Source organism: Neodiprion pinetum, chromosome 1 (assembly GCF_021155775.2).
Source record: "Neodiprion pinetum isolate iyNeoPine1 chromosome 1, iyNeoPine1.2, whole genome shotgun sequence".
Classification (NCBI taxonomy): domain Eukaryota; kingdom Metazoa; phylum Arthropoda; class Insecta; order Hymenoptera; family Diprionidae; genus Neodiprion; species Neodiprion pinetum.
The window spans coordinates 3,760,182-3,785,361 of NC_060232.1; the positions used below are offsets into that span (position 1 = coordinate 3,760,182).

At 46.0% G+C, this 25,180-nt stretch overlaps 1 protein-coding gene across 3 annotated transcripts in view; it reads right to left on the reverse strand.

Annotated features, from left to right (window-relative positions):
- Positions 1–759: 759 nt before the first annotated feature.
- Ptx1 (pituitary homeobox homolog Ptx1) overlaps positions 760–25,180 on the reverse strand; it is a 40,454-nt gene continuing 16,033 nt past the window's right edge. For all 3 annotated transcript variants that reach the window (XM_069133064.1, XM_046609009.2, XM_046609008.2), the window contains exons 2-4: positions 12,464–12,661; positions 10,841–11,097; positions 760–1,813 (exon numbers count right to left, since the gene is read on the reverse strand). In XM_069133064.1, coding sequence (XP_068989165.1) covers positions 1,028–1,813; positions 10,841–11,097; positions 12,464–12,661 — 1,241 coding nt within the window. In that variant the 3' untranslated portion in view covers positions 760–1,027. The remainder of the gene's footprint in view (positions 1,814–10,840; positions 11,098–12,463; positions 12,662–25,180) is intronic.

Sequence of the window (25,180 nt, forward strand, 5' to 3'; positions counted from 1 at the left end):
TCACCTTCATCATCATCATCGTCGTCATCGTCGTCATCAACCATCATCGCCACCACCACCATCATCATCATCATCATCATCGCCACCACCATCATCATCATCATCATCGCCACCACCATCATCATCATCATCATCATCATCATCATCATTAATCATCATCATCATTAAACTTATCATCATTATTATTATTATTACTATTATTATTACTATTAATATACGATCATTACGATTTATTTTATGACCTTGACATAATAATATAACAATTTGGTATACATATTATATTCGCACGCCGTATGGGTGTCTACTATACAGTTATCTACAGAGTAGTGAGTAAAGCAACGCGATCCGTACGAGAATTCAACATAGAATATAATTTATACATATCGAGCGTACACGATCAACGAATAATCGCGATCCACGACGACACCTGCATTCATTTCCATAAAAACAATTCGTGTTTTAGAAATTTGGAAATAGAACCCTCGCTACCCATTCGCGTCGTAGAACCTACCTATCCAGCTCTCCTTCGTCGTCTCCGTGCATCGGCAATTCGGCAGGTACCGGATTCCAGCGAAACCTATGCATGAAAAGAAGAAATTTCATCCTACTGGAGACCGCGGTTTTCATCCCTCGGTAGGGCCAGCTGCTGGGGTCCGTTGGCGACCGAGGGCGCCGTCCAGCAGTCGAGGAGGGTTGGCCAGTAGCTGGCGGCTGCGGCGGTGGTGGCCGCGTGCTGCCAGTAACCGGCGAGTCCCGCGCCTCCCGCGGGGGTGCGTCCGTCGTCCTGAAAGGCCCTGGGGTCCGCCGCCGAGGGTTCCTCGTCGTAGAGAAGATACGGCGAGGGCGATGCCGTCGACGATGGCGTCGACGACAGGGCGGGCGAGGCGGCGGACCGGGGCCTGGGTCACTCGGTCTGAAGCTGGTGACCCTTGCCCCCGTTGCTCCCGTGGGCTACGCCGGTTCCTCCGGCCTGCGATACGGCCGTCGCGGGTGTCTGGTGGGGGCTCGACGCAGCCCCCGCCTCGCCTCAGACCTGGGCCCTGGCCGTCGCGTTCCCGTGTTCGGGTCCCGGCGAGTGGGGGTTGGTACCCGTCGTCAGGGCGTACTGGCAGGCGCTGAGGCCCCCGACCGACGAGGCCCTCGAGCTTACGGGGCTGATGCTGCCCCCGGTGGTCCCAGTCGTACCTCCCGTGCTGTACGGACTCCCGCTGAAACCGCTGCTGTGCTGCTTCGCCTTGAGCCGCAGCGAAGCGATGCTGCTCGACATGACGTTGCACGTTTCCGGCGCCGCCGCCGTCCTGTGGTGCGGCGTGTAGACCGGGGGTCCGTAGGGGTGGGGCGCGGCCGGCGCCGCGTAGGGGCACGCCGCCCCCGAGGCAGCGACCGGCGAGCCGGCGACCCCCAGGCCCGAGCCCATCCCCGGAAGCATCGAGGTCGCCGCCTGACCCACCGACACGGACATTCCGCCCACGTGGCTTCCGGCGACGGACGTCGCCGCGGCGTTGAAGCAGTTCACCGGGCTGACCTGGGCGTGATGGTGGTGGTGGGAGGCCGTCGGTACGACCGAACCCAAGGGGTTCACGGGCCACGGAAAGCTCTTGCTGCTGAGGGGTGAGGGCACCTTGGCCGCCCAGTTGTTGTAGGAACTGTACGAACTGTAGAGGGCGTCGGCGTCGGGAAAGGGCTGGGTCATGAAGCCGTTCAGACTGGCGGTACCGAAGCCGGACTTGAAGTCCGCGGCCGCGGCCGCGGCGGCGTTCATCGCGTTGCGTTCCCGCTTGCGCCACTTCGCTCGTCTGTTCTTGAACCACACCTGAAACCAGAGGCATGAAGAATGTGTAGGGAGGTTTACCTCAAGCTGGAATATTACAGTAACGCATCGCGGCGGGGATCTTTCACGCGGGATCGCGTGCGCCGCCACAACCCCCCGACGGCGGCTCTTCTCCGACGGAAACCTCGCGTCAGCATTTTCCAGCCCTTGGTTCTCGGGGCCGGGAGGCGTACGTTGCCAAGGGGAACATCCCCTCCGGCGACAATTACACGGCTGGTTGCACACCCCGTACCTACACGTCGAGCTACCGCGTTAATGCTGAAGGTATATGTATATGTATAGATTTATGAATGTATATGTATATATATAGGTATAAGACGAGACGCTGTGTATCCTCCGGCGGAACCAAGGAGCCCTGGGACCGACTCAAGATGGATGGCCTCACGATCGCGTCGCGGAAACGGTAAGAGGCGCGACGAATCATTGAATGAGGGTAACAGGCTAATGAAGAGTAATGTCCTCGCTGTTCCATACCGCCTATGGTATAGGTATACCGCTCCATCAAGGACGCCTACCTCTCGCGTCTCACCACTCGGTTAACGTCTACACGCGCTGACGGTGAATCGACTCCTTTATCTTTTAATCCAAACCTCTCATCGGCTCTTTGATCGTTGACCCGATGAACCTGCTTTCGGAAACGAACCATCCCGTTTTTCAAATTATTCACTACTGCGCGTGGTTCTTTTTTTTTTTTTTTCATGCACACTTGCGGGGACGTTGAAAGTTTAATATATATTTCTAAGACCCGTTGTCAGTATCAATTGAAGCAGCTAGTAAACCAAATGTTGAAACACTTGTACCGATGGGGCGTCGTGTAGTGGAAGGTACAGAGTTTCAAGAAAAATAGAAGATACAAAAGAAACAAGTACTCGATCACTAAAGTAGAAGACCGATGTTTATTCGAAAAAATGCAGATAATCAGGAAGCAAGGAACTACGAAAGATGACGAAACTTTGTCTTATTCTACCCGTTAATCTTTGAATCCGTATTCTAAACAGCGTTGGTATCGAAGCGCCAATTACACGTGCGAAAATGGCACCTTATGCCTATAATCCCTTATACGAAGGAAACACAATATCGATACCTTACAGCAGGGAATGTAACCAATCCTCGAAGGTAATTTGGAGTTCCTTAATCAGAAAGAGGGATCCGTTTCACTCCTGGATATTGCCGCGTCAGTATAGAAAGCTACAACAGAGGATACCTCGCGTGGATGCGAAAGAGTTATTGTGGAGGAACCGTGGGGGTGAGGGCGAGGGCGCGGAGGGCGAGAGCTGGTTGAGCCAGCGAGGGAGTCAACTCTCTGTAGCACAACAGCAGAACTGAACGTAGGCGGAAGATGCGAGCTTGGGAATCAATAAGGCCAGGGCAAGGGCAGAGGTTGGGACGGAGGGCGAGGCTGGGCTGCAAGCGGCAGGAGGTAAGGCCGCGCCCATAAAGTTTAACGGTATCACAGGATTCTGGCAGGTATATAGTGCGAAGAGCCTCGGGTACTTCTTCCTCGTAAACTTTCTCCGGCGCGAAAATGCGAGCTTGAAAAGCTGCGCCGACTTCCGGCAAAGGGTTCCGTCCGCGACTCCTCATAGCCGCCGAATTAGCATCGCCGTTGAGAAACTTTTTTTCCGTTTTTGGCGGGGCAGCTTTTTGCGACAACTTCTATTACAGACAGTCACTCCGTTCCTCGCGACTCGGGAGTGCTCGAATCGGGGAGCAAAAGTTGCTGTTGGAGGGTAACTGGTGTCTGGTGGCGAGGTCGTCTCGAGGGCCGAACAACACGTCAGGAGGGCAATAAAATCTCATCAAATCACAGTGTCCCTCGCTTCTTTCCGCCTCCTGCAGCCCTCCCGCAAAGCTCCTGCACCAGGCTCAATCTACGGAAGCTTATATAACTGTAATGAGACTGTGGTCCGTGGACTCATCAATCACTCGACGGACCCCAACGAAATTAACGTTTTCTTATACCGTTGTTACGGACGTCCGCTTCTTGGACCCGCTTCAACTTCCTCACGTCCCGAATCCGAGGATCCGTATCGTGGATAAAATCGCGCCGACAATTATGCGAGATGTTTCTTCGGGTTCGTTTCTCTTTGTTTTCGCAAAATTGACAAAGTTCACGCGAGATTCCGTTTCTGACGAGATTTCCTGCGCACCACCGGAGAAATCGGGGAATGTGTATTGCGTGCCGGAGTTTCGAGCTATCGGGCAACGAAAGGATAGAACCGGAGGGAGCTGCACGGGCCGTAGAGAGAGAACGATAGAGAGAGGAGGAAGGGAGGAGGATAATATTGATCCCCTCGTAGTCCCGCCCCGCCTGGTAGCCGCCGCCATCATTATATTACCCACCATCCCTCCGTCCATCTCCGTCTTTGTCCTCCTCGCCCGCAATACCGGCTTTTCTCGTCTGCCTACCGCGTTTCGCGCGTCTTGCAAAAGCACACGCTATTTTCATTTTCCTCTATTTTTTTTCATTTTTTTTTTTTTCTTTTTCTTTGCTTTCTTCTTTACGTAAATGATACTCTGTTTTCTGTTTCTCTCACGAGGGACGAGGAAATCCGAATGAAACAAGGACGATTTGCAAGGTGTACGCAAAAGTCAGGAAAACGAAAAGTTTGAACGAATACGAAGAAGAAAAAGAAGAATAAGTGACCGCGTACGCGGCACCACTTCATTAAAAATAAATTCCGTGAAGGAGCCGCCGGATATCCGGGGCTTCGCGAGGATTTGATGCCGCAACCCCCGAGCAGTAGTATCCATAACTCTGAGCCACCCTTTCCTCCTCCTCCTCCTCCTCCTCTTTTCCTTCTGCTTCTTCTTCTTCTTCTTCTTCTTCTTCTACTTCTTATATCTTGCGCCGCTGTTTCTCACCCCCTCCTCCCTATTCACTCTCCGCGAGTGCGACCAAACGACGATAGGTAGGTACTGTCTACCTGAATATTTTTCGCCTACCTCTCCAAAGCACCACCATACATGTATACCTGTAATGGTGCATTTATACTCCAGGTTCGCGTCACTGCGGCTCATTTATAAATATTTTTTTTCTTCTTCTTCTTCTACGCGCCGAAGCCAAGCTAACCGATGTTTGCTGTTCAAGGTGAGATTGATGGTATCTTTCCTGCCCTCTTTTCTGATAAACGACTCTCCGTACTATCTCGAATATCAAGTAAACGTCCAAACACCTCGTGACTTTCATTCATTTTCACCCAAATCGCACGTTTCAAAACACTGTGTATCGGTCTACACGGTTGATCGAGAATTTCTACATTCCCTTGTTTCTGCTTGCGGTCTTCTAACCGATCGATCCATCATGTTACACGCTTGTCAGATCCGCTGAGTAGGTGAACTGCAAAGAAAGCCGGTGCGCGAATTGCGATTAGTTGCAGGCACGGATTCATTAACTGCGTTCACGAAATCATCGGTTTATAGATAAGATATACATGCTCTAAACTCCAGTTTCAAAACATCGGCGATATAATATTTATACGAAACGCCGTCGAGCAATCGATTTCACAAGAGAATCAATCATCTCTGACGAATGAATTGCACAAAAGATGAGATCCGTAATCAACGTCCACGTGATATAGCGAAGACTTCATCCTCAATTTAAGAACGATTCAGTCTTCCCTGAATCCAGCCCGCGTCTCGGGGAATGCGAGGATATAGCGAGGCGGTGAAAATACTGAAAAATAGGCAAAAATAGGGGGAAAAAAACGAAACTGAGTTTGAGTCGAAATAAAGGAGCGAGAGCCAACCGGAGAGATATTCGCCGGTGGATATATACGCGGCTGCACGGACAGCTGCGCGTTGCGCGTTTCGAACGAACCAGCGTCGGCCATCATGGCTGCCAGGTTGGATGTGCCGCGGTTTCCCCCGGTTCTTCTTACTCTCCTCCTCTCCTCTCCTCTCCTCTCCTCCTCTCTCCTCTCGCTCCTTCTTCACCCCGAGGGGAGATCCTCCCTCTCAGATTCCCTGCCCTCGTCCCACGTTCTGCAAACCTCGCTTTCCAACAGCAGCTTCTCCATAAATCTCACTATGCCGTCGAGATGGATCAGCGAATACGTATATCTTAGGGTGGCATCCACCCCAACCACCCTCACTGTATACGTGTGCCCTGCACCTACACCCACACCTGCAACAGGGCTTCAAGAGCGAGACTGGTGTACGTTGATACACAACGCATCGGGAGTGGATACGGAGCGAATTCGTCACATCGAATACCGGCGAAGTGGATAGAGGTATGCGTTCACGTGTGTGCAACACCGACTCTATTCTCTTGACGAATCGCGACCGCCTCTTTTATACATATGCGCTCGTTACACTCGGCGACATATTTTCTCTCGGATGAATTGAGTTTCCGAAATCGTTTTGTATCCTGAGAAATGGAATCTGACTCGAGGAAGTCCTTTCCTATCGAACTTTCGAAAACATGCAAACGATCCAGACTTCGGGGTGTTTTATTCCCGTCAAAGTGTGATTATCAAGTGATTATCAAACCGTACTAACAACGAGTGAGAACGGAATCGAGAACCATTCGTGTACTTGCGTACAAGCCGACTTACTTTTACTCTTGTAAACAAAGTGGAACCAGGCGATGAGATTGAGAAATCATCGGCGGGTAGTTATTGGAGATTTTCAAGAAAAAAAGAAGATTTCTCTCGACAAACAGTCAAACGACCGATTAAACTTGGCCAGGTTCGAATTGCTTCACAAACGTTTTCGACGGTCTGCATGCAACACGAACGGGATCTTCGGGAATTATACCAGGCTCTTGTTAACGAGACGTTTAAGCGTGACAAATCTTCTAGCCTGATTCAAAGAATTATGTTATAAGAGCCGTTTGGGTTTAGGGATCGTGAATAACAACGTGTATTTTTAAAACGATCAGTAAGTATATATCGGTTGGCGTTCCACGCCCAGATCGTATCACGCTGCACGCGTACGAACATAATTCATGAAATCCTATTTTCGACGTACATTACTTCTAGCGTATGGAGTCCGTTTGGTCCGTCTTCTGGTCGAAAAGAATTTTCTACGTTGGCTAAGGACGATTTTTTTTTTCCGATTGAGATTTGTTCGGTCCAAAATTCTCATCCGACGGGATAAAAGATCCACCTGCGGACAATTCGAGTTACCTATTGGTCTATTGGTTTTTTTCTTTCTCTTCGCTGATATCCCCCTCGGGAGGTGTGAAAATATTCGATTACTTTATCTGGAAAACGGAAGCTCTCGAGCCTCCGTCGCCTACTTCGCGAACGTTAAAATAATCTTTCCATTCCCGCGGTAGTTTGCGTGGCTCCACCAGGAACGCAGTGGAGCAGGTCAGGTGGGTATATAACGTTAATGTGATCCCGATGATCCTACGGGATTTGGCACCACGACCCTTATTTGTAATTGCCTGTGAACGTGAACCGCAGCCTCAGCTGCGCCGCGAGCGTCACACTCTTTTCGTTTTGCCGAACCATTTTATATATATATCCTCCCCGTGTTACATCCCTTCTTATACGATTTTATCGTCGGTATACGGAGCATTGTACACAATTCTACATATTTCTTTGTTCGTTCTCGAAATTAACTGTGTAAACATTTTTTTTCTATTCCACAAAATGTTATCGCAACAAAGCTATCGCGGATATTTTTCACGGCCTCGCGAGTTGATTCGAGAATACGCGAAAACTGGCATCGTTTCCGGGACCATGGAAACACACGTAGTTAAAAGTTGAATGGTTAAAGCGACGCGGTGCGATGGGATATGATACAAATGTTATTAGCCTTTACGTTTGCCTAATACCAGCGCAGGACTGAATACGTGTGTGCACAACGATCGGTAACCGGCGGAATGTGGAAATAGAGTAGAGAGAACGGGGAGTTTTATGGATTTTTTTTTTTCGTTCCGTTCGTCGTTGTGGTAGTGAAACGTATAGCTGCACCAGTGGGATTCGGATATTCAATGTTGGCGCACCTGTATGGATATTAAATTAACACCCGTAAGCCGCGAGTATTAACAACTTTGCAAAAGATTACACGAGATTATGAGCTCAAGCGAAACACGTGATTTTTAATGCTCATACCGCAGCAGCAGCGCGGTTTCAAAGTGGATCTTTCAAATTCATAAATTAATAAACAAACGTAATTGCGCGTCCCCCCAATTTTCGTCGCAAAGGTAAAGCGACGCGTCTCGTTAACGGATTCGAAAACATCGTCCAACGCTTCAAAATTCTCAAATCTACGAACAGTGTAACGCGAGTAAGAGTCGGATACTCGATTTTCACCCTTTTCCAAAAGACGCGGGACTAAAGAATTCTCTTCTCACCGTCGGCCGAACGGATCTTACGATAAGTATGGTAAAATTTTACGGCGAGTGGTTGAGAGGGCGAGACAAGGGGTGCGTGGCGCATGTATAAAGGGACCGATTTGACCTCTTTCCTCACTTTAAAGACCCGTCGAAGTGGCTCTCGAGCCGACTACAATGCAAATATACACGAGTCCCTCCTTTCCTGTCTACAGAGTGCAAACAATAACTCGAGAGAACCGAAAATCCCAAAGTGCAAAACCTTCGAGGATTGCAAATTCCGATTGATCGACCCTTCGGATTCCTCCTCCCTCGAACCGTGAAAATTATCCCGAGATTTCGACAACGACAAACGACGACACGAGTGACCGATTTTCCCGTGGCTCCAACGGTCTGGATCACCAATTTGCCAAATGCGGTTCGTATTGCGTAAATTTGCAGATCGCGCAAATGTGACGTCGCAGTGCATGGCTTGGACGTAATAATTGATATATACACCGACGGCGTTCCCCGTTGACAGCCGCTAACCCGGCGAATACGGATGACACCCGGTAATCCGCATCCTCGTGCCCGCCGCGCCGCTACCAACGTTCGCTCTCCGGCGGGTTGCAGGGTGTTCGAATCCGACCACCATCCCCGGTACCAACGGCACTCTCGCCACTCTCTGTGTGTATGTGTTTCCGTGCGCGATGCAGCAGCCATACTAATCCGCCGATGGATTTATGGTCTTAATCACCGCCGGATTACGAGGGACAGCCACGCCGCAGATAGACACGAACCGAAACATACGCCTGCCTCTTTGCAGATAACGCGAGTTCAACCACGCGACCAAAGGGATGGACAATTTTCTCAGGTAGAAAAACGAGGGATTTTAAAGCAAGGAGAAAGTCGTCCGGTACTGCTGATTTATCAACTTCTTGGCTCGAATTCTCATTTTCTTTTTTTATTTTTTTTAATTCTTATTCGTTCTTTCATTTTTATTTTTCAACAGCGCGAGTAAACGCAGGCACAAATTTTCTCGCCCACAACGCCAGATTTCTCAATTCCGCAATTGAGGAATCAGACTTGATTTATACGATGTGAAATATTTACCGTGCGCGTGGGTAATTATAAACGCGAGTATGCGACTATCCGTTGTTGGAAACGAATTCACGGTGAGTTCCAAGTGACGTGAAGATTTATCGCTGCGAACAACGTGGGTTGGGAAATATTGTCGTACTCGACACGAGAACAAGTTTGTCTCGCGTATTTACGGACCGGACACACACGACGATTTTCTAACTCTTGTAAATCTTGGACACTCGTCTTGGCCTATAACGCATTGTCGAGCATGTGCGAATCGAACGAAGAATAACAGAATTACACGCGTTCTGCGATCACGTTGAGCAAAAATAAAATAAAAATCACTTCTTCGTTCAATAAAAATCCAACGATAATTGACATATTCGCCAAGACACGCGAGGCTGTTCCAATTCGATTGAATTTGAAAATACGTACGAATACCGCACGTGACAAGTAATTGGAAAGGTGTTCCCGTCTCGAAGCGAAAGGACTGATTGTAAGCTCCGAGGTTTGAGAGGGTGATAAACCGCGGAATCGTTACAGGCACAGTACAAAACAGAATCGGTGTATAAAATAAATTCCCCAATGGCGAAAGGCTTAGAGACCGAGGGTAGTGTACGGGAGACGAGGTGTGACTTCGGGCCGTTTCACCGTCGGCGGCAACGTCGGACGGATAACGCGGTAATCGTATTTTAGCTGTTCTGCCAGTGCGTTAAACAAAGAGCCACGACCTCGCGGGGATCACCGATTTACAACAAAGAACCGGTGGTCGGTGTCGGGTTCCGCAGGATCCACTGCAGAGGTGCAGCAGTATCGAGGCTGGATATCGGCGAGATTTTGGCGAACATTTGCCGCGAGGTCGACGCCACTGTTGCCGTGTGTGGTTCGGTAAATCCGCGGGAGCTTAGCGTCCCAATCCTCCTCCGGACAGGGGGTGGACCCTCAACCTCTCGCGGCGCAATGACTCCTCTCTACATCGGCTCGCAAAATTCAAACGTGCAACCGGATCGAGCGATTCTCGTGATTCGGACGATTTTCGAGCGGGTTCATCGAGATCCTGACGAGACGTTAGGATTACTTAGAGGACTGTATAATGATGTTGCGTGTGTCAAGACGTGAAGAGGTGCCGAGGCTCCGCCCTGGCGCTATAACCCCCCCTGACGAAGGAGACAGGATGCGAGGATGAGTGTTTTACTTGTAACCGATATACAACCGGCGCGTCAATGCCCAGCCTTGTATTCTCCCCGAAGGATATACGTATATCCATACTTCAGATATTCGAGGATTAGAGTTTGTTATTTTGACCCTTCGGCTCGAATCTTACACCGCTCTACCAACGGCAGGTTGCAGACGTCTGGCGTGGATATTTCGAAACCCAGACTACCCTATACCCCTCGTGACATCGGACCGAAACTCGTCGACCTCGGTATCCAGACCTGAAGCTAAAGAAGACCTCTCAATGAAGGAATACCACACCACGATTTCCCAAAAGTTTTTTCCTCCAACGAGTACAATCTTCGATAAAATTTTAATCGCGAGAATTGTCGCACAAAGTTGATTCGCGTCGCTTCTTCGTTTCGAGTAAATCACAATCGATATACAGAGACTTACGATTCGCGTGAAATTTTTTTTTTTTTTTTTTATCAACGAGCGTAACTCACCCTGACACGAGCTTCCGTGAGGTTCGTCCACATGGCGATTTCCTCCCTTGTCGACATGTCGGGATAACGATTCCTTGCAAAAGTGGCTTCGAGCTCCTGCAGTTGCTGCGAGGTAAAATGCGTCCGTTGCCTCCTCTGTCTTTTGCTCTTCTTCCCATCCTTGTCCTCGGCATCGTTGACCCCGACACCTCCTCCGGGCGAAACAACCCCACCGGCCGATCCAAGCTCGTGTTTAACTTCCGTCGGCGTTCGGACACCTGCAAGACAAATAATTCGATCGGCTATATTCAACGATGCGAAATTTATTCTTCGCCAATGAGCGAGATGCTTCTCTCGGAATGACTCTGTACCGATATCTCTCTGCTGCGAATTAATTTAAGATTCAAAGAGATGTGACACGAGTAAGAAAAAAAAAATCTCCTCACGCACGCGTGAAACTCCAGAGTCTGTTTACGCTCGCCTAAAATTTATCAAAGAGTCCTACTAGAGCTCCGAGTGTCGGGGATAGATCACGCGGTGCTTTTGATAGATAATCTCAATACCGCGTTTCGTTCGGCATAGGTTTTAAGCGTCCACATATATAGGGCACACCAACACAGATTGAGCTCACGAGCCTCTCGTTTACCTGCGTCTAGACGGGTGAAAATGGGGGAGTCCGTGAATGTGAGGGTGACAGGTGAGGAAACGCCTCCTCCTCCTCCTCCTCTTTCTCTCTCTCTCTCTCTCTCTCTCCGCCCCTCTCGCCTATTTCTCTCTAGCCGGCCCCTAAGCGCGGCCAGTACTGACAGCCGCGTGATGGATTGGCTCTGGTCAAACGTACCGCTATCATCGAACCTCGCTGATGGTGATACCGACTCGAAATTTAACGGAGAAAACTAACCCGCCGAGGCCCACAACCGCTAACCGGCTAACGAACAAACTACGTTCAATGGGGGAGGGACGGGGGAAGCGGATGAGGTCTTCATCCCGGCGTCGCGGCGCCCAAAACATTACGCTAGTCTGACAGATAAGGGTCCTCGACGACGTCGAGCCCAATCGCTTAGCCGCTAAATTTACCGCTCGATATTTGCGACAATTTTTTAACACGCTCATGCGGAGGCGTTTCGGTATTTGGCTGAGCTTTTCCAACATCGCTGCTTTTACTTTTCGTTCTTATTTTCCTAGACCGTAAACACGTGTACAGAAGAGATCAGGGAACGCTAAGTGATCGGCAAACAGTATGGGAGGTGATCCTTGAGGAACAAACAGACTTCAGACTTGAAGAATGTATGTTTCACCAACAAGATCCGGACGGTGTTGTGATAAACTTGATAAGAAAAGACGAAACTAGTTCTACTAATTTTCTTAGTTGCAATCAAAGCAGGGCAGAGTATTTTTCAACTTAGTAAACCGCACGTCTCGTGCATGAAGTTCAATCCCTGGTATATTATGGACAAATGTCGAATATAACGAGTATATATAACTTCATTCGCGTTACGAGACAATTTACATTTTGACTTTAAAATCGCAGCTCCCGTTAATACAATCTCGAAAATGATCGTGTCGGATTGCGTCAACCCCTATCTCAAAACTTGGCAAAATTCCAATCGTCGCAGTGAAACAATAACTTTGGTCGCCACTCACCTTTCCGTATATCCGGCCTGTGCGTGTTGTTGGAACGATTCCTTGGCTGCGCCGAGGAAAAGCCTCCCGACGGTGTCGTGGGTGTAGCACCAGGGGTGCTCGGGGTGCTGCCACCCGGTGTGTGCGCTCCGTGACCGCTGGAGTCTAGTCCGGTCAGGGCCCCGTTGTTGCTGTCCCGGAAGTCGCCCTCCGCCCACACTGCAACGCAACACCAAACCTCTTGCAACATAGTTTAAACTGACCCTAAACACGTGTAGGGCAAAAACCGCGGGTGAAAATAAATTCGGAAGAAAGAACACCGCCGATTTGTCCGAAGTAAATCCTGCGAGTCAATTTTCACTGAACAAATTCGCGAGAATTATAAAAGTTCCTCACTGTGATACGGAGTTTCGATATTAAGTGTATACCTACATCGAGAAAAATTTCAGGCATTATCCTTGCGGGACAAATATTGAAATTCCTTGACACTTTCTTATGCATACGGATATCCTGTGTACACACATACGTAGATAGCGTATGCAAATTTCAACCACTCTACGAGATAGAATTGTCCCGGAGTGTTTCACGGTGGTGGGGAATAAAGCGAGAGGAAAAACGAGGAACTAAGATAACGTAAGCATTGGACCGAAAAAGAAAATGGATTGAAGCATTCGTGTCGGAAGTTTAATTAATTTCATTCTACTTGGAAATCCTGGATTGACGATCGAAATGACTGGGTAATTTTTTTTCAACGGCGTGTTTTATTTTTGTCGTTTTTTTCCACGTTTCCTCAAGCGTAGCTAATTTCATGATTATACGGATAATAAAACAATACGATCTGAACGGTTGTATATTCCTAGGTATGTAATAACGTGTGCCTACCTATCCATATATATGTATATATCAGCCGGCAATAAACTCGTCCTTGCCAAGTGCAATCGCGACAAAAGCTTACGCAGTTGTTATACCTATATAGTCCCCTTATCATTCCCAGGTGTTTTATATTTCTCTGTCGTTAATTATACAATCAAATATAATTATGTATACACGCGTAGATATATGGATGTTCCGTTACTATTGACTTTGCAGGCTTTGCTCATTACGCTAATTGGTAGGTGTACTCTACGCAAGCTCGCAATAATTTTGCCTTGATTTGGATATTTTTATATTTTTTTTTTCATTTATATACAATTGCGCAATACCTGTTTCTTGCAATTTGTCAAATAATACAGTCAAGCGAAGTAGAGTTGTCAGCATTTTTCCTATAACAATCATTTATGACACTCGTGATAGAAGTTTGTAAAAAAGGTTTGAACAATAAGAAACATAAAAGGAAAATACTTATTATTTCTCTGTCGGAGTAATAAAATCGATCAGCAATCAGTTATCGGTTTGTCTTTATTGCGTCCTTGCGCAACGTCTAAATTGCGCGGTTGAATTTTCTCGAATTTTACCGTCGTACGTGTTACATAAGTCCAAGTAATTTGTATAAAATTGTCGCAATTGTAATTTCTCGAGCTGCGGCGTTGTTATCAATCTAAAAAAAAAACAATTAACGAAACAAAATACAAATGCAAAATGTCAAACCCATCAAGAGTACGTATACGTACGTATATAAACGAGACTCGAGTTTAGTCGTGAAAATTTTCCTCTCTTTGCTTTTCTTCAAGCAAACATACGTACCTATACCTACACGGATACACACGAATACGCGGAAGCGAAGAAGAGGAAACACTGGGACAAATAAACCGCGGGTCTCTCCCGGCTATTACTCGAAAAGATATATACCCCGCATGCGAAGGCAGTTTTACGAGCCTCAGTCCTCCCAGTTCCTCTGCCCGCCCATTTTTCGTCCAACATGCGTACGATATAAGATACGAGGATAAAGTTGAGGCGTCCAAAGATGCCGCCAGCTCCTACTTTGCGAACCCAAACTTAAATCTGGAACAATTCGTTTTTCTTTTCCACCCCCAAGTAGTGTGTACATAAATATAAGAGGTATAACAACTGCTGTAAGCTCCTCAATTTTATCCACCTTGCCACACTTGGCTAAATAATTTGTCACGTCGATTTTGCGTGGTTCGGAAAAAAAGAAAAAAGAAAAAAAAAAATATATATCTACCGTACATTCGTACATTATCGATAATTTCTCGGTATCTGTGCAGGTTATCGCAGAAACGCGGTAAATTAAATCAACCCCAAAACGTCTCCAGTTCAGCAGATTGATCGTCATGGCTTCGAGTGAGAAGAAAAATAAATGAGAGTTGGATGTTGGGGCACAAAAATGGATAAAAGATACCGTTCTTGCAGCACTCTCGAGCAAAGTCTCGTAGCTTTTCTTTAAGGCCTAAAGCACGAGATGAGGATACTTAGCCGGTACAAGCTGCTAACTGAAATAAATCATAGCTGCCGCGTGGGGCTGGTTATATAGGTATAACACGTTTTATACAAAATGTTAAATGGCGGCTGCAAGCCCCGGGCGTAAATTCCGTCGGGCTCTCTCGTTGTTCGAGTTGAAGAGTGGTTTAAATTTGAGGCATTAATCGTGGCCCCGAGCCCTCGGCGCCCTCCTCCTCCTCCACCTCCCCCACCCCCCTCCCCTAACCAGTGTTATTTATCTACTCGCTGCGCGAGCGTCTTCTAAAAAACTTGTCAGCGTCATTCGACCCTCGAAGAGATCCCCGTAGGAGCGAGAAGAAGAAGAAGAAGAAGAAGAAGAAGCGAGGAAAGAGACGAAATACACACGCTCGGTGCATCCGGAGCTGAAGCCGAAGAGCAGCGAGTCGTCTAATCGACCGATCCACTAGTTTCACTCTCAGTTCCGTTTAGTTATATTTGGTTACCCCAGGGTCGAGAAGCGACGGGGTGTGGTTCACAATTAGTCGCCCCATAACTTAGCCTGATTTAGTGTATTGCCAACGCCGACACGCACAGGCTGCATCCACTGATCCCTGTATCGCGACACGGGACGCGTTTCGAACCGTGAAACCAAATGTCGCCAAAAATTTCGGCGAGACTCGTTCGTTTTTGAAAAATACGCCTCTCCCCGTTCTCCGATAGATGGAAAAATTTATTAATAAAAAAAGAAAAACCTTTCTCGCCGACGTTGCACCGCAAGCCGTAACCTCAGGAAAGGTAGGAACCGTTGGGCATTAGCTGGCAGGTTTATCTGAGAGTAGTCCTTGGGGAATCTCCGGGCAAACAAGCCGCCACCCACCCGCGTTAACAAACAAATATACAAGGTTCGCCGGGTTTGAGGGCTCGCTTCGTTTCGGTTCACCCTTATTGTCCCTTTCCGTGTTGTTACACGTGTTCACGAAGCCCTTAAACGACGCGCAGTTGAACGCGATCAAACAGGTAACCGATCTGTTTGTTGCCGGCAGATTATATCAATGCTTTTCGTCAAGCCTATGTTTGCTCGCGACTAGAAACGATAATACGGATTACATATACGAGTACAACTCCCCGCCTGTTCCAAGGCAAATATCTCGCGGTAAACGACGATAAGTTAAAGATGAAAATTAACGGAATAAAAAGATACAGCATTTTTATTCCTGGACGCACGTCCACGAGTTTCTACGTAACTCAATTTGTCTGCTCCGATGCGGGAAAGACGAAGTTATGTTATTAAAGTTAAAGACCGGAGAGATAAGGTGAAAAAAAAACCTCTCGTCACGGTTACTCGGCCTTAATTTATTTATTATTTCTCATATTTTTTTTTTTTTTCTCCTCTCGCCATTCCTTTTGTTCAAATTTATTTCTTTTCACCTCTCGACTTTGTCCGGGTGATGATGTTATTTCTAAGATTGATAGAAGCCAGCTGAGAGTCATTCGTTACATTGGATCTCTGCTCGGCGCGATATCCAAAAGACAGATTTCTATTAACGCATTTCTCGCGTTGTCTTCGCTATCCGCCTTGTTTAAGTCGGAAGTTTGACGGGAAGCGATTTTTCGTCTAGCCCACGGTCGATCTTCCTGGCCCGAATTTTCACCGCCTTGGCGTGTAAAACGCGTATGTATATTTTAAACGGAACATAATATCGCATCGTGTTGGAATGAGAGAAGCAATTTGTTGAGAATCAAGTATTTCGTGATGGTTTCTTCTATCCCTCTCTCTCTCTCTCTACGCATCTATCTATCTATCTATCTATCTATCTATCTCTCTCTCTCTCACACACACACACATCTTTATAAATAGCTTCATGGAGGAGGTTACCGATCTTTCGCCACCGACAGACAACCGTGCGTCTATTCTGCTTACTGCATACTGCAGGTTTCGAATAATCATATTATATGGGTCACGAGAGGGCGATGGAAATTGTCTTTGTAATTTTCGCCGATAAAAAATCACCTTTAATCAAGTCTCCGCGTAAACATAGGTATTATATGTATGTATACTTTGTACGCACTGCAGTTTCGACTGAGAAATAACGATTGAGAAAATGAAAGGGGTTTTCGTCCCCCTATAAAACGTAATCGAAAGTCGTTTCGAATCAGGGATCGGTGCGCTATATTGGCAGGGAAAGTTGCCAGCTTTCCCTCTCTCTCTCTCTCTCTGTCTTTTTTTCTACGTCGTAATCCTTGACGCGCGCCGAGCTTTCTTCCCTAGGCGCTTTTCTCTCGTTTTTTTTGACTCAAAAAATTTCTTACGCACGATGCGAAGAAACGGTTTAACACCGTTCCCACGGGAGTCCCCGCCGAGTTCCGGGAGCCTCCAGATTTTAGGTCAATTTACGATTAAGTTACCCCGGCCGCAATCCTTCGGCTGACCGTATTCCGCAGCTTCCAAGAGGGTCGAAAACTATCCCGCCCTTCTTGTCAAACATTTCATCATTTCACACCCAACCGACCCTCACTCAAAGTCTGTACGTTTCAGAATTACAAATGTTGCAGGAGTAGAAACTTTGGAATATCACTGACATAGAAGAATGATACATTGTCGGATAAGTAGTAGAAATTATAGATGTACTGCGAAATGTGAAATATGCGTGTGGATTCCTCCGGTTTGTCTAAAAATAAACAATCCGATTTTTCGCCTATTTTCACATCTTTGAATCACCAAAATTTAGAATATCAACATTTTTCGAAGATCTATTATCGTACATTTATCCGCACTTCGAACTTAATTCTTTCACATTTCATTTCTCCTTTGAACCGTTAATCAACGTGACCTTACTTTCTTCTTCTACACATCGCTCGCGTTGCAGCTTTCCATTTCATCCGTAGCGTAAACGCGATCGCTTCGCTAAATATGGCACCCTGTCATTACAACGAGAGTTAAGAATTTCTGCCAAGACCGGCTAAATTCGCATCGAGTGAACGTAATTTTGGCAGCGTTCGGGAATAGAACGATCGTAATATTTTCGCAGGCTAACAATAAGAGAGGACGAGGGTTTGGTCCCAGACGCAAGGGAAAGATGAGAAAGTTGCTGCAGCCAGGAAAATTTATCACTCTTCTTCCACGCTCCGCAAGTTATTTTATACCAAAGACAAACCAGCGGTGCAACCGCGAACGCGAAGCCTCAAGCCCACCCTACCGGCTGTCTCAGCTGCTCGCCGAGCTTTTTGCCCCGCGGGACTATCCAATATATTAGCGGCGACTAATCCCCGGATTTTAAGCTCCCTCAGCGAGATGCACTTCGGAAACGACGATTTTCGAACTCGGATCAAAGAGCTGCGAGGAGGAAGAGAATACGACGATTGGTCCAAAAGGGTGCGTCCGAGTTCGCTCCGCGAGAAACTGAGATAATTATCACACGCCGCAACGATTCGTCTGGATGAATGCGACGAAATTTCGACGGGCAAAATGAAAAAAAAAAAAATAGAAAAAATAAATAAAGAAATGCGTGATTCGAGGCATAAAATGTTGGAACAAAAATTACCGAACTATGCTCGCTACGTAATATCGAGACGATTTTCCGCCTTCGCGATTCAACGAGGAGAACTGCTGCGGGGTAGCAAGTTGTAATTTATTATTATCAGTTTAACGATAGAGAAGGAAGGCTTCGCGGCTATGTGAACGCGGTTCGAAGCGATGAATAAAACAGCACGTGACACTGAAAGTGGTGCCGTGGGTGGTTAGTGGGGTGCATCGGAGTGTGACAAGCATAATCGGAGGGTCGGAATCCGCGGCTCCCGTAATATATCCAGGGCTGGATGCTGAGCGAGTAAAACATGCGAGGCTGTTGCAGCTGTTCCATTGTGGCGGCCTCTCACGGCGTAATTATCCTCCGCGCGAAGGCGTGTAACCCGAAGGAAACCCGAAGGAAAATGAATCGGAAAGAAATTATGAGCAAGCGGCCGAGCGAGCTTTTCGACGAGGATATAAAACGGGGAAAAAAAAACAAAAACAAAACTGAAAACTGAATACAGACGGTTGGAGAAAGTTACGAAAAATTATTCCTCCAGTCACGTAGGCGAGTTTTTATATTCCATCCGGGGAGCAGCTCATCCCTCCCTTCGATAATTACCCCTAGAGACATTTTCATAGACGCGACGCCTCCGACGACGGGTGACGCATGGCTACGTGGCGTCGGCACCTGTGAACGCCGGAGGATCCGAAGGAGGACGAAACCGCGCTAATCTCCTAATCCCCAGCTTCCTTAGGAAGTCGTTTATTAGTAAGCTTCGCTTCACGCTCGACGTCGCGACGCCTCCGTTGCTTTTGTCGTTAAATAGTCACAGCGCTACCCTGTCGCTATATATAGTTTGCACCCGCGCAAAACGTACACCCTCACACGGCCTCCAACACTAAATGTAAAAATTTTCATTCCCGTTCGTACGATGGGACATTTATGCCCTATACCCACAATGGACACCGTAGGATAGTCAATAATTGTAACGAATCTGATATCCTTAGTATTCAGATACCTCTTCTATAACTTGACTATTTTTATGCAACTTGTCGTTTGTGATCAAACATATCAAACATGTAAATTAAAATGTAAAAGCTGTACGTTATCGAGTAGCAATTTCACCTCACGGATTAAGATTTAGACACATGTCTACAAACACGTGTGTATTCGAATACAATTTAATTACTACAAATTAGATTCAAGACAGAGTCAATTAAGAAGAGAAACACTTGTCAAACAATTTTTGTTCTCTTTTATTATCAGTAGTCCGATGACGATGGGTTGGACCTGGTCGAAACGTCGCAAGACATAATTTTCGAATAAAAGAAAATCTACTATGAACAAACATAAATGATAAAATCACAAAAATGCGTGTCACATTCACTAACAAAAATGTAACAAATAACAAAAATATAAAGCGGACCCGCCGAGACGTTATGTTTAATTAAATTTTTCTATAACAGTGTAATTCCGTAAAACAATTATTCATATCAACAGTCGTTCGCTTGTGCTGTAATTCCACATTCGTTTATCGTTCCAAAACAAAGGCTGTGTAATACAGGCAAATATTTGAAAATTCGAAATCTTCGTCAACCAAATTCTCATCCCGAGATGAATTATCACTTTACAGTGATATCGGAGTTGCTATGTAGGTAAGCGTCTCATCGCGTATACCGAGTTGATACGCATATAGAAGTCATAAAGTGTGGCCATAAGTTACGACCAATCTAAAAGACGAAGAAACGGGGGCAAAATGTTGATTTATCGCGTTACAACTGCAGCTATTCAGCGTTTCCGAACGGGATCCTGAGATGAAGTTGGCAAGTCTCGAACGGATCGGGTGTCCTCGAGGTTCGACGCGAGTCCGAGTAGTAAGTGAGTATAAAACGAGAGCGTATGCCGGGACTCCTGGAAAAGCGTGTGTCGTTCAACGTCTAGACGTACCAAGTGTCACGGGTTCGCACAACTCGTTGGCCCTCGACGTGGCAATTTGTTTAGCTTCAACTTGACGCGGGGGGGGGGGGGGGGGGGGGATGAACGAGGAGGAAGAACGCCGGGCGGTTAGTCGAGTATGCGAACCATGTGCAGGAGTCAAAAACGGTAACCGGAGAACCGGAGTACCGGCCTCGACAACTTTTCCGAAGAAGGTTCGACCCGCCGTCCGATGAACGAAAGCGAGGAACGTTTTCAGACTGCTTGGCGCGGCCGCAGCGGAATTAGGGGAGGAAATACGGGCTGCAGTCTGCCACGGGGAGAAATTTTCTACAACTCTCAACGATTTAGGGCTCCTCTTCCCTCCTTTCCCCCCTTCCCTTATTCTGCACGGTGATTCCGGCGCGGCGTTTCTCCCGTTTTCTCACATATCGGCACGCACGAGAAATGACAGAGTTCTTACCCTCCGATCTCGCCCTCTAAATATACAAACCGCACGGTTAAGAGGGCGGCCGGGGAACCTGCCGGGATCTCTTATATACGCGCAGCTGAGATAATGGGAACGAAATCAGTTCGTTTCTATGTTGATCCCTCGGCTATTCCTCCGGGGGCACTGATGGAGTTAGTAATTGAGCAAACCGCTTATCCCGATTCCTGTCGCGACCGTCCCTCACGAGTGCTTTATTCCGCTACGAATAAACGGCAAATTTTTCGAGATATCGTCACGGTCTAATACGAAATCCGAGATCGATTAAAACCGTTAAGTTCGGTCCAAAATTTATGGGGCTTGATGAGTGAGGGAAACGTCAAGAATCTCAAATTACCGTACGAAAAACTTTCGAGTTTCTTAAACTCTCGTAATCCTGCACACGTGCCGTACTGGAACGATTATCAAACGTATAAATCCATCTAAATCTCAGATCAGGAATAAAAAAAAAAAAAAAAAAAAAAAAAATAATCGTCTCATCGTCAAAACGATCAGTTACATAATTCGAATGTCAATTTTCGTTTCCATGCAGCGATAATACCGTAAGAGAGTATCGCGTCAGCGATTGACCCAGTTCAACGATATGCTCGTCTCTCCTGTTTGTCGTCCTGCGATTTATCGCTTATCGATAATCGGAAATATTTATCAAACCTCAATCGCAAATTGTCCATATCTTTTGCATATCTGAATTGAAATTACCAAATCACACTGAACTTTGCCCCGCGCGATGTGTATGTGATTAAAATTGACGTATAATAAGAAAGAAAAAAAAAGAAAGAAAAAATCACAGCTCATATTCTTTCAACGGTGATCGCGATCGATTAAATGTTTGCGAGAAAAGAATTGACAAGCTCTCAAACCCGATGATAAAAAATAAACTAGCCAGGCATGGATTCCACTCGCGACGCGACTTCTCTGACTTCGTACCTATACCTACGTACGCGTCGGTGGTAAATTTGTATACACAACCGAGTCCTAAATTCCCGGTTGAACGATTTTGCGGTGCGAAATAAGCGGCTAGAAGGTCTCTCGGATCTCCCGAGTCCCCGTGGTGGTGGTTCCCTAGGGAGAAACGGGTCAGCCAAGGCAATTTGTCAACACCATTAGCGCGACTGCAATGGAAAGGGGTTGCGACTCGATCGGGTCGCATCTGCCAACCAATGCCGCGGTCAGACAATAATAAAGGGGTAGTGGGCAATGACTCGGGGCGTCAGGTCGAGTCGGCAACAACCCTTAAAGCCCCCTTCGCGTTGTTGGCTAAATATTGGCGTTCCGAATTCGCATCGGGCAATTCAGACGACAGATTTTCACTTCGAAATCGATCTCAATGCGTCCCCGCATTGCAGCTTCGGGAAATTGGTCGATTACTTATTTCGTAGTGACTTGCTTATACCCTTGACAACAATCGGAATAGAAAAATAAATCGTAGTGTGAAACGATCGCCAAAAGTACAAGCAGGATCATAGTTTTAAGAAAAAATTTTAACAATTATTTTATACCGATGTTCTTTAAGAGAGAGAGAGAGAGAGAGAGAGAGAGAGAGAGAGAGAGAGAAAATTGCAGTATATTATTTGTTCGTTGTTCTGTCCAACGATCATGTTGAACATTCGAAAAATAATGAAAAAACCTTCGATCCCGTAAACTACTTTTCTCAAGCGTGTCAACGAAGAGCGAAAGAAAAATCAAGGTGTACATAATACGGGCTAGGAGTAAAAAAAAGGAAAGTGCAAGAAATCGGTGCCACGGAATGAATGAGAATGCGAAACGCGACGAGCGAGCTCCGGACTGTGAAAACGAAAAGACGAGACATGGCAATGGGAATAGGATGGGACGGGATTGGAATAAGATCGGGTTTAGCCGCGGTGTCGGGTTCGAGCCCCAGATAAGTCCGGCTTATCCCGATAAGCCGGTGAGTTAATGAATCACAAAACAGGTGGTGGGACTGGTACCCGAGGCACGGCGCTTTCGTGCAGGACCACGTCTCTGGCTAGATAATATATACGTTTATATACATATATATATATACATATATATACATGTGCGTATGTACGTACGAGCCCAACACCTTTCTGCGACCCAAGTTCACGAGTTGCGAAATTTTGCGAAAACGCCAAAAAAAAAACGCGCGTTTTTAAATCTTTTTCCGTTGTCTCACTGCGACAATTTTGTTCTACTCGAAGGGTCGAGTGAAAGTTTTCTTGACCCGAAGATGGGCTTGTTATATACTGGTAGAAAAACCACGTTTACGGGCAGGCCCGGATTAACCGTATGGCTAAAAGGGGTATAGCTTTAGGCTCTCGAAATTTTCTGCCCGTCAATTTTTAAAATCACATGTTTCAAAACAGTACCTAGATTTTCGAAATTCCGGATATGCGAACTCTTTAAACTTTACCAATCAAAGGATCGGATGAATATCAATGTCTCGCTGCAATCCGATTCCGAAAAGTTTTCTCCACAAAGTTCGCTAACTTTGTACACGTGTGTACAAAATATCGTGAAATCACTAATTTCTTCCCAAGTATCATAGGAAAATCTAAATGCTTTGTGTCCGTTGAGCATAGAGAGTGAAATCGCTTCGTGATTTGGATTTTGAAAATATAAAGAATGATTTTGCCAGCGTTAAGGCGAGAAAAAGAAATACTCAATATAATTACTCAATATCGTAATGGAAAATGTGTTTCCCTATCCATTTTCCTTTTTCCTAATACTATTTTATACAAATTTAATTACCCAAGAGAAATATTGTAATAAAAATATTTTTCTTAGCCTTAGTCGGTTTTATTTTCTGCCGCCGCTTTATACATCTGACCTATTCTATCATTTTACAGGACCAACATTGGAACGTTTTTTTTTATAGAACAGCTTTAGGCATCGTGCCCCCTTAATCCGAGCATGTTCACGTGGAATTGGGCGGAAAGAAAGCAAACAAACAAATATTCACAGGGTGAGTTTGGCAGTCGAAAGACAACCGTGAGGCTCGTTGTCGAACGTGAAACGACGAACTTTTACGATCTTTCCAAAGTCACAAATTTACCGTATATGTAATTTTGTACACAAAAAAGTTTCGTACAAAAAGCAAAGGATAAAAGCACGTGACGCTTTCGACGCTATACGCTTTATATCGCGTGTGTATTACTCCCACACGCAAACAGTGCACACACACACGCAAACCCAAAACGTTATATCTCAGATTCACGGCTGTAAACAGCGACGAGTTTTATTCTGATAAGCGTGTGTGCCTGGATTTATTGTCCGCTTATTACACGACGTGTTCGATTGCTTCTCTGTGATAACTCTGCATAAAATTATGATGAATATCTTTTTTACGTTTCAAAAATGGGGAAAAACTAGGCAAATGAATCAGCGGAAAAACGGTGTTTATACAAACAAACGAATCGTGCGCGTATATACAGTTTTTGTGCCTGTCATGGGATGCTGATAACGAGAAGGTGGCGGAGAGACGATGTCGTATCCCCGTATAGGTACATGTATTATTTTTCACAGATCAAACTTGACTGATTCAGATATAACCGTCGCACAGGCGATTACAATCGGTACAATCGCAAAGATATTTGGAATTTTCGCTGTCGCATTGAAGACATTATCTATCGTTGTCAGATATTATATTCTATACATATAAACACGTGTATGTGTATCGATGCGATCGATTGATCGGTGACTAGATATATTATCCACGGGAACCGACATCAGTACACGCACCGTATAACAAATAGAAAAGGTTTAACGATTTTTTAATTCATTACCAATGCGCGGACAATACACGTTGGCGTAAGCCAAACGATACACAAAAAATTATTAAAAATATTCTTCAGCGTAATATACGTGTAACACGAATCGAGACCTGTCGAAAATACCAATCGGATACCGATCAATTATTGAACGAAGCATTGATAGAACGAAGCTTTGGAGTTTCAGATTAAATTTTTTTTTTTTTTAGTCAACATAGGATCAAAGGTACCGTCGATACATCTATAACGGCTGCACTATTATCAATTTCGACAAACTGACGACTAAATAACGACGAAGACGATTTTCCCGTCAAACGTGCGTTTCATTGAAAATATTATAAATCAAAGGAAATAAGCATCGTTCAACTGTACATCTCCGTAAAATTACGATACTGTTAGTAGGTACTCGTACGGGTTACGCGACGGCCGTCGGTTCTTTTTACAAACCATATCGTAACATTTGAAGAAATTCTTGTCAATTTGTGGTATACAAAGTCGGATTAAGACCAAAGCCGAAACGAAATTTCAGATTTCAGCATGAACAAATTACAAAAATTATTTGGAAAAACCAAAAAAAAAACAAACAACTTATTATTCCACTTCTATTTTTTATCACCTCTGCATATCGTGTCAGCGGCAAGCAACGGCTTGGATGACGGACGCCCGCGCGGTTGCTTATCTGACTATTTCTGCTGAAACTTTATCTCTCACTCTG